Raw genomic sequence first — 9806 nt, forward strand, 5'->3', positions numbered from 1 at the left:
GGGAGTCAGGTGTAGAAACATATGAATCTTAAAAAAAAATATTCAACATGAGAGCATGTCTTTTATGGACAATTAATGACTTACCTGCGTATGCTATGTTATCTGGCTGGAGTACAAAGGGAAAATTGGCTTGTCTGTGTTGTAATGAGACTTCTTCTATCTATTTGAAACATAGTCACAAGACTGTTTATATGGATCATTGAAGATTTTTACCCATGAATCACCCATGGAGGCATAATAAAAGATCTTTCAATGAAAAAACTAAACTTAGGTTTCAACCCTAGTTGTTAGGGAAAACAACCCATCACAATAGTGGAAGATGCATTTGAAGAGCAAACTGGGGCTCCGAAGAAGAAAAAGAAGGTCCAACCAAACTCAATGTTTCAAGAATGTGAGGGTATTGGGAATAATTCAAAGGCTGCTGAAAAGAACCCCCAAAGTGGGAATGAGGTAATGTTTCAAGCTAAAAAGAACTCGAAAAATGGGAATAAAAAAATTGTTGAAGATGATACAATGGATCAAGATGATGCAAGTTCTAATGAGGAGGGAGAAGATACAAGTGGGCTGAGCATAGAATCAAACAAAAAGGGAATGAGTATTGACATGTATCTTAAGGTGCATGGGATTAATTTCGAAGACGTGGAAGATGAGGAGGATGAGGAAGATGCTGCAAATATTGAGGGTAGTGGAGGACAAGCTAGTAATGAAGGTAGTTTTTCTTATCTCCCTTATTGCCTAATTATAGCTTATATTACTTTTCAATTAGTCTGAGTTAAAATTCTGTTATTCTAATTGGACTTAGGTACTAAAAAGAAAACTCGTGGCAAGATCTTATGCAAAAAACTTCATGCCACTGATTTTAATGATCGACGGGAGGTGGAGTTTTTACAAGGACAGCCTATTGGTCCAACCAAGGAGGTCGTAGCTAACCTAGGCCAATTTTTGGGTTCAACAGTTAGAAATCTCCATTTTGTAACTTTGCTATACACTAGATGGCATGGTGTGCCTGATAATATCAAAGAGGGCATGTGGGAGTACGCCAACGTATGTAAATATGCTTTTATGGACAGTTCATTTATTTATTTATTTGTTATGTTGTGTGTGCTAACATTTGGCGTTCTAATGTATGTGTTGCATAGCAAAAGTTTATTCTTCCAATAAGTTCAAAGTCGTGGGTCATGCGGGGATTTTGTCGTGCATGGAAAAAATACAAGGGTAAAATCAAAAAAGAACATTTCTTAAAGAACAACACAAAGAAAGAAATGATAAAGAACCGACCATTAGAGATTCCTGAATTTCAGTTTCGCAAGCTAATTCGGTATTGGAGTCTTCCCGCTATCAAGGTAATGCTATGTCTTCTATTTCTTCTAGCTATCCTTGATTTTTTTGTGATTAGACTTGCTATTTCAAAAAAAGGTGATGTGCTTTTCAAAGAGAAAGAAATGTGTCCGTTAAGAATAATATCTCTTTTTCATGTTTATATTTAGGCTATGTCTGTTAAGAATACTGAAAATAGGTCAAAGCAAACATGTCCTCACCGAATGGGTTTCACAAACTTTGCAATAGTGCGCAAGCAGCTGGTAACATAACTTATTTTTTTGTGATTTCTCCTTTATATCCATGTTATATTGTCTAGTTAGTATGCTTCATATAAAATTTTCTCTTCATACTCTAGCGTGACTCTAAAGAGAACAATGAAGAGCCATCAAGGGCTGAAATTTTCACAGCAACACACACAAGTAAAAATGGAAAAGAAATTGATGCTAAAACACAAACAACAATTGTGAGTTGTTTTGTATTTGTATTTGGATTTGTACAATTTGAATGCTAGATAGATTTGTATTTATATTAAGTTAATTTGACTTTGTATCTTTTTTTTTTTTTTGTTGTTACTTTTGGTAGAATGAACTTCAAAGCCGCATAGAAGCGGGGGAAAATCATGAGGATGCATTTGTAGCAGTGCTAGGAAAGGACCAACCAGGTCGACTTCGTTGTTATGGGACTTTAATTACAAGAAGCTCTCTTAGAAAGGATGAGGAGATTCGCCAAGTGAAGGTTGAATACAATGATAAGGTGCATGCATTAGAAAAGAAGATAGACGGTGTTTGTGGTCTATTAAAGGTGATGTTGCATCAACTCAATCCTGGAATGAGTGAGGAAGAGGTAGCAGCCTTAGTGCAAGCAGCCCAAAATTCTCCTTTAGATGCCTCAAGTAGTAGACCAAGAAATACTCCCCACTCCTCCGAAGCAACTCACATTCCACCAACCGATGATGTAAGTAACTGTCCTAGCCTTTAATTATTGTCATTCCCTTGATTTAGATTATAGAATTTTGTTTTTCATGTAAAATTTATGTTGCTGGCTGAATTGAGAATTGAGAATTGTTGATTATTATTGATTGAGAATTTATGGTGGCTGAATTGAGAATTGAAAATTGTTGATTATTGCTGATTGAGAATTTATGTTGTTGGCTGAATTGAGAATTGCTTATTATTGTTGATTGAGAATTTATGGTGGCTGAATTGAGAATTGAGAATTGTTGATTATTGTTGATTAAGAATTTATGTTGCTGGCTGAATTGAGAATTGAGAATTGTTGATTATTGTTGATTGAGAATTTATGCTGGCTGAATTGAGAATTGAGAACTGTCGATTATTGTTGATTGAGAATTTATGTTGCTAGCTGAATTGAATTATTGTTGATTGAGAATTGAGAATTGAGATAGAGGGTGTGTGAAAGAAAGAGATTTGGCAATTTAATTTCATTTTTTTGTTTTGAATTTTGACCATATATTCTCCTTTGTCATTTTCTCTTTCTCAGTTTCTCCCCTTTTTTTCTTGTCATTTAAATTTAATTACTACTATCCTAAGGTAGTGTAGCATTAATCAGGGAAAAGGAATATGGATTTTAGTTACAGATGGGTTGCTTACCATTCAGCTAAACCAATTGCATGATGATGATGATGCACTTGTGAATTGTAGCATTCTTTTTAGTCTTGTTACCTGCGAGTCAACTTTACACCATCTCTTCTCTTCCGAATTGCTTGTTATTCCTTGCCTCTTCCATTTCTAGCTTAGTTAATTTTGACTCTACACACCAAATCTGCTAATGGATAATAATAAAAAATAAAATGTAACCAGAATTCTGAAAATTTTTTACTCATGTAAATATTTGTTCCTCTGCCCAATAATTTGAAATTTGTGTGTGAATAGCTTCTTTTGTGACCATGTATAGGAGACTATTTATTTTGTGTTTGATATGTGTTTTTTATTCTAATGGCTAAATATGCAATGTTGTGGGACCTAATTAAAGTTGCTTTGCCATTTTCATGTTTAATCAATTTGGATTTATAATTGGATTTGTTGGACTTAATTGAAGTCGCTTTTATAACATGTACTAACACAAGATTATTTAAAATTCTGCAGGGCTGTGATAAAAACAATGGAGCTCATAATGGATGATCACATTACTCATGAAATTTGATATTTTGTAACTAAGTATATAAAAGAAGTAGATATGTGACACTTGTTGGAATGGCAATTCTTATTTACTTGTTATGACTTTACTTTTTGGTACTTTGTCATCAAAACCTACTTTTATTTTATGGTGACAATTTTATATGTATGCCTTTTTTTTTATGGGAAAATTTATATTTGTTGGATTAGTTCAATATATATAATTTTATTTTGGTCTATAATTTTAAAATTATATATGAATTTTGCACGAAATATTAGGAAGATTAATAAAAAAATTTTGACCAAACTTATGGGCACGCTTAAAAAGGGTGGCTATACCTTAATTTTGGGCTCAACAAGCACGCTTAAAAAGCGTGGCCATAATTTGGCAATCGGCACGCTTTAAAAGCGTACTCATATCCTCATCTACTGGCACGTTTTCTAAGCGTACCCATATCCTCATACGTTTACCCTATTGGCACGTTTAAAAAGTGTAGACATATCTTCCCCTATTGGTACGCTTTTAAAGAGTACCCAAAGCATACATTCTGGGACGTTTTAAAAGCGTGGTGATACATGCATTTTTTGGTACGCTTATAAAGCGTACCTATAGGTTAAGACCTATGGCCACGCTTTTAAGCGTGGCACGAAATGAAAGCGTGCCAACAAAAAAAGCATGCTGATAGATCCACAAAAGCGTGCCGATAGAGCAACCGACACGCTGGCAGATGTGACCCTTTCAAAAGCGTGCCGATAGCTCAAAAAGCGTGGCAAAAAGCTATCGGCACGCTTTTTTGCACTTTTCGGCACGCTTTTAAAGCGTGGCAAAAGGCTTATTTTCTTGTAGTGATTATTATATATATGTCATTTATGTGAATATTAATCTACTTAAAAGAAGATTTATATTTGGCTAAGTTATTTGTACACATTAATAATATTTGAGTAATAGAAAATAATGTTCATTATTTATGTGAACAATAATCGATCCAAAGAAAGTTTATTGTTTGGCCAAATAATAAACATTATACACTTTTGTTTATTTTCTATTAATTATGCGGTCAATAATCAACCCAAAGGAAGGTTTTTATTTGGCCAATTAATAGAAAATATATGCGATAATAAATAAGTTACGAAGTTTAAGTTTCTCTGTGCGCATTAAGTCAGTCCAAAGAAAAGCTTAATATGTGACAGGAATTTTGACAATATTTAATTACTGTAATGAGAGTATCACTTACAGTTAATTTTTTTATCCAAAGTTTGAAAATTAATATTGTTCTAGATATCTCAATTTGGATTTTTTTTCTCATTATTTAACTAATATTTACTGTGTAACAACTCTAATTTTTGCACTAACGCGAGTTTTCTTAAAATAATATTTTAAAATAATTAGTTTTATTTTGACGAGTCGACTTCGAACTCCAAAATAAAATAAATGATAATAGAATTTATTATTATGTTATTTATTTATTTTACTTGATCTAATTATAATGGAACCTAGATAATAATATTAATATTATTATCAAATCCGACTTTTGTCGATATAGATAATTATCGATATTTTTTTATGAATTTAGACTTACTAAAGTTTTATCAAATATCTTTTAATTCTTAAGTTACTAATATCATTTATATTAGTAATTCATATATATTTAACTTATATATATATATATATATATATATATATATATATATATATAAAAGCCACATTTGGCTTTATTTCCCTTGGTTTCCTTATGCATCGGCCAAAAGAAGGAATAAGATGAATATTGTTAAGTAATGATGCTAATTAAAAGACATATGATGAGTTAAATAAATAATATATAAAGTTAAATCACCATTGTCTTGCTCAAATCATCATCCAATTCATTAAGCACATTCTGTAATTCATTATTGCAATAACCGAACTTGTATTTTATCAAAACGGAGACAGAGTGGCCGAATTTCATGATGAAACTGAGTTCTTTCTATTTTCCTTCTTCGATTTCCCTTCATCCGTAACTTTAATAAAAAATTTAATCCGATAAAAATGTTCGTATCCTCATCTTCTACGTGTTTGTATCATTTTTGTTCGATAGAAGTTGACGGTGACATAGCTCTTCTTCTCCTTGAAATTTAGCCCTCTAGTGTTCTTAGCAGAGGAATCAATTTCTGACGTTTTTTTTCTTAAGTTGCTCGTTCAATAAACTTCTCTAAAGCTTCGAATATTTTAAATTCATACGGAGGTAAAATTTCATTCTTAATGATTAAATGTGTGTTGAATAAGTGATTTGACGTTGAGATTGATTTTTGATTGAGTTAGATCGAGTTTATGTTGAATTTTTGCAATATATTAATGTATTTGTGAAGTTCATGGTTTGACTGTGATGAAACCAGCAGGGACCAAACTATTTTAGAAATTTTTGGGTTGAAATATCGTTGAGGATAAAAAAATTGATAAGGTTTGATGGCCGAGAGATTAAATTAAAAGTTACGAAAAATCAGTAACCGAAAAACTCGAAAAAAGATTAAAATACAAGTATTATTTTAAAAGAAAAAGGTTAAGGGTTTCGGTTTTGATATAAGAGAGAGATTAATAATTAAATTTTATTTTTAAAGGATAACATTGTATTTGTATATAAAAATCAAGGTAAAATTTGTAATTATATAAGTTGTCGGGTATTTAGGGCGATAAATAAAGTTCAAGGACAAAATAGATATTTTATAAAAGTTTAGGATTATTTTTATAAATATAAAAATAAGTGAAGGTTCAAATATAATTTTATAAAATAGTAAGGTTAAAAATAGAATATTAAAAAAATTTTGATTTAGAAAGTGATTAATAAAAGTTTAAAAATAAGATTTTATAAACTAAATTTAAAAAAAACAATATAAATATTATTTTAAATTATTTTTTAAAATGATTCATTTATATTAAATTAATTATTATTATTGTAATTTTTTTCTTAAAGGCAATTTATATTGTGGAATGATAAGAAAGAAAAGAAAAAGAACGAAAAGTAAAAGAAAGAAAGACAATTAAAGGAATCTCTGCTACAAGAGAGTAGAACACAGAAAAGAAAAGAATGTATTAACTAAAGGGATCTATGTCATAGGAGAACAGAGGGAAAAGATAAAGAAAAAGAAAAAGCTTTAAAAGACTGACTGCCATAGGAGAGCAGATGCGACCTTGTTTGGGTATTAGTGCCGAATGTATAGTGGGGACGCCCGCACATTGAAACTGTTTTTTGGATGTAAGCATATTACAATACATTTAAAAGTCACACTATATACGGTCTGGCCGTAAGACTTATATGCATACTGTATGCATCTGGAAAGCCATATCTGGGATCTGTGCCTAGGTAATGTCAGGAGCGGGTAGGCAACCGACACATGAGCTCACAGCCTGTGATAGGACTAGAAATGCATCATCCTTGTTGCGCATTTGCATTTTACTTGATACAGTGAAATTGTTTGTGATTGCCTTCTTGTGTTTATGCATTCCTTAATGTTATTCTAAATTGTGATGATTAGATATATCTTTGTGGAACTTGTAGCTTTCGTTGTGAATTAATTGAACTGTGATAATCCTTACTTGACTAACTACCCCAACCATATTAAGAACCCCCCAGTTCTTTCCCCTTTCCTTCCTTCCCTTCAAATGGAGACCGGAGTTTTGTTTTATGAGACGGACCCTCCCTATATATATGAGGATATTGTACAGCATAGGGTTTACGTAGTAGCTGCGGAGATTAGGACCCGTATGTACATTCTCTGTTACCACCCCTTTCGTCATTCGGTTAACACTCCACACTTTAACTTCAATATGCCTTATGAGTTTTCGTTGCACTGGCTTCACCTAGATGCTCTGCTTCACCTGTTCCATGACAAGCTTGTACCTCATCAATATCCCGATCAGCCTACGGATCAGGTGGACCCTGAGTTTGAGCCTATGGAGGAGCATATACTAAAGCCTATACCGAAGGAGAATATCCCTGCAGAGCAGATCTCAACATCTTCATCAGAGCTGTCATCTGAGGAGCCGCTCACCGCCTCCATTAGAGGACTGACGAGTATTGGTCAGACCAGTAGTACGAGTGCCAGAGCCCCCTCTTGAGATTATTGAGATTTCAGATGATGAGGATGAGGATCCTGAGGAGTGTTCAGACGTGATTGTGATTTTCTCTAACGATAATAGTTGATGCCTGGGAGTTGAGGATGTTGCCTTTTGGTAGTTCTTTTTGTGTGTTAACTTAGCTTTTGTGTTAGTCTCTCACTTTTGATTAGATTCGCTGAGAGAGTAGGGTGTATACAGTTGACTAAGCTAGTTTCGGGCGCTAGCTTAGGGGATTCCTATATAGACCAGGGCCCTAAATGTTGATTTTGTACATTGTAGCAAGATGTGAAGGGTTGTACGCTAACTTGTGATATATATGACAATACCTTTATATGTATATATGATCTATGATATAAGTTATATTTATATATAATGTTGGCTTTGTGTATGCTTTACTTAATTCCTTATTATGGCTTGTGTATGTTTAATTAGTTGCTCTCAAAAACTTTTTTTATAAAGAAAAAGTTTTTTCCAAAGATTCGATAGTACACTAATACGATTACAGGCTTAATAGTAAATAGTTAAAGTTTTGGGTAAGCAAGTTGGTGACACTCGATTTTCAGTATGATCATGACGTACTGAGAATTGGGTCGTTACATACTGCATTTTTTTGTTCTAATAAAGAAACTATAGCTTCAATTACCAATGTTTCTACACAAATTAGCAGTATTCCTATGCTGAATGGTTCAAACTTTAAGGTTTGAGAGGATACCATGGAGATTCTCCTCGGTTGTATGGATCTGGATATAGCTCTTCGAGAGGAAAAACCCGCTTCCACTCTAGAAAATCTCAATAAGGTTAAAATAAAGAAGTGGGAGAGATCCAATCGAATGAGCATTATGATCATGAAACACTCAACTCCTGAGGGGTTTCAGGGCTCAATTACTGAGGATAAAGATGTCGAACAGTTTCTGAAAGATGTTGAAAAATTCTTTGTTATGAATGAAAAGGAGGAGGCAATAAGCCTTTTGAGCAAACTTGTCTCCATGAGGTACAAAAGTAATGGAAACAGAAGGGAGTACATTATGGAAATGTCTCATCTTGCTTCAAAATTGAAAGCACTAAAGTTAGAGTTGTCTGAAGATTTTCTCGTGCATTTTATTTTGATCTCTCTTCCTGCACACTTTGGGCAATTCAAAGTGAGTTATAACACTTTGAAGGAGACTTGGTCCCTAAATGAGCTTATATCTCACTGTGGGCAAGAAGAAGAGAGGTTGCAGCAAGATAAGACTGAAAGTGCTCACATGGTTTTATCTTCTTAGTATAAAAGAAAGTGTGATACTACTGTGGATGCACCTTCTCAGCAGAAAAAGGCTAAGCAATAGGATCAAGCTTCAACCTGTTTTTCTGTAAGAAGGTGGGATACGTGAAGAAGAATTGTACCAAATATCCCACTTAGCGTGTAAAGAAAGGAATGATTCTTACTTTCGTTTGTTTGTTTTGAGGCTAGTTTAAGTTATGCACCTGTTGATACCTGGTGGGTAGATTCTGCTGCTACTACTCATGTAAGTGTTACTATACATGGTTGCCTGTGGAGTCGACCGCCAAGTAATACTGAAAGATATATCTATGTGGCAGACGATAATATAGTTGCAATCGAAGCTATAGGAACCTTTAGATTATGTTCCACGAGTGGATTTTACTTGGATTTATTTGAGACGTTTCATGTACTGTCATTTAGGCGAAACTTAGTTTCTATTTCTCGTTTAGACAAATCTGGTTATTTTTGTTCATTCAAAAATAATAAAGTCAGTCTCTTTTATAATTCGAATAATATTTGCTTTGGTCGTTTGGTGGATAATCTATATAGGATTAATTTGAATTCCTATAATAATGAAATACTACAAACAGGTACAAAACGAAAATTAAATGAAAATTCGGCATCATTATAGCACAAACGCCTAGGTCACATATCTAAACAGAAAATTCAGAGGCTCGTGTCGGATGGAATTCTTGGAACCCTAAATTTGGCAAACTTTGGAGTCTGCGTTGAGTGCATAAAGGGAAAAAGGAAAAACAAAAGGAAATTAGGTGTCAAGAGAGTTAAAGATGTCTTAGAACTGATATATAACGATATATGTGGCCCATTTTTTACTGTCTCTTGGAATGGACAATGGTATATAATTACATTCATAGATGGTTACTCTTGTTACGGTTATCTATATTGGATTCATGAAAAGTTCCATGCCTTGGATGCTTTCAAGTCTTTCAAAGCTGAAGTTGAACTTCGACTTGGGAAGAAAATTAAAGCTGTCAAA

The 9806-nt window shown here is 33.3% G+C and overlaps 1 protein-coding gene across 1 annotated transcript; it reads left to right on the forward strand.

Moving 5' to 3' along the window:
* The first annotated feature begins 378 nt into the window (after window positions 1-378).
* Window positions 379-2298, forward strand: LOC130934354 (uncharacterized). Its single transcript, XM_057863932.1, has 5 exons — window positions 379-709; window positions 803-1044; window positions 1140-1343; window positions 1488-1580; window positions 1903-2298. The coding sequence occupies exons 1-5, from the start codon at window positions 379-381 to the stop codon at window positions 2296-2298; spliced, it is 1266 nt and encodes a 421-aa protein (XP_057719915.1).
* Window positions 2299-9806: the final 7508 nt, after the last annotated feature.

This window comes from Arachis stenosperma, chromosome 6 (genome assembly GCF_014773155.1).
Source record: "Arachis stenosperma cultivar V10309 chromosome 6, arast.V10309.gnm1.PFL2, whole genome shotgun sequence".
NCBI lineage: Eukaryota > Viridiplantae > Streptophyta > Magnoliopsida > Fabales > Fabaceae > Arachis > Arachis stenosperma.

What these genes read in the sequence shown, in the direction of transcription:
- LOC130934354 (XM_057863932.1), top strand. Translation starts at nt 379, where the DNA reads ATGTTTCAAGAATGTGAGGGTATTGGGAATAATTCAAAGGCTGCTGAA. An exon ending in GGAGTCTTCCCGCTATCAAG is followed by an intron (nt 1,344 to 1,487) that starts GTAATGCTATGT and finishes GTTTATATTTAG; the next exon opens with GCTATGTCTGTTAAGAATAC. An exon ending in CAATAGTGCGCAAGCAGCTG is followed by an intron (nt 1,581 to 1,902) that starts GTAACATAACTT and finishes TACTTTTGGTAG; the next exon opens with AATGAACTTCAAAGCCGCAT.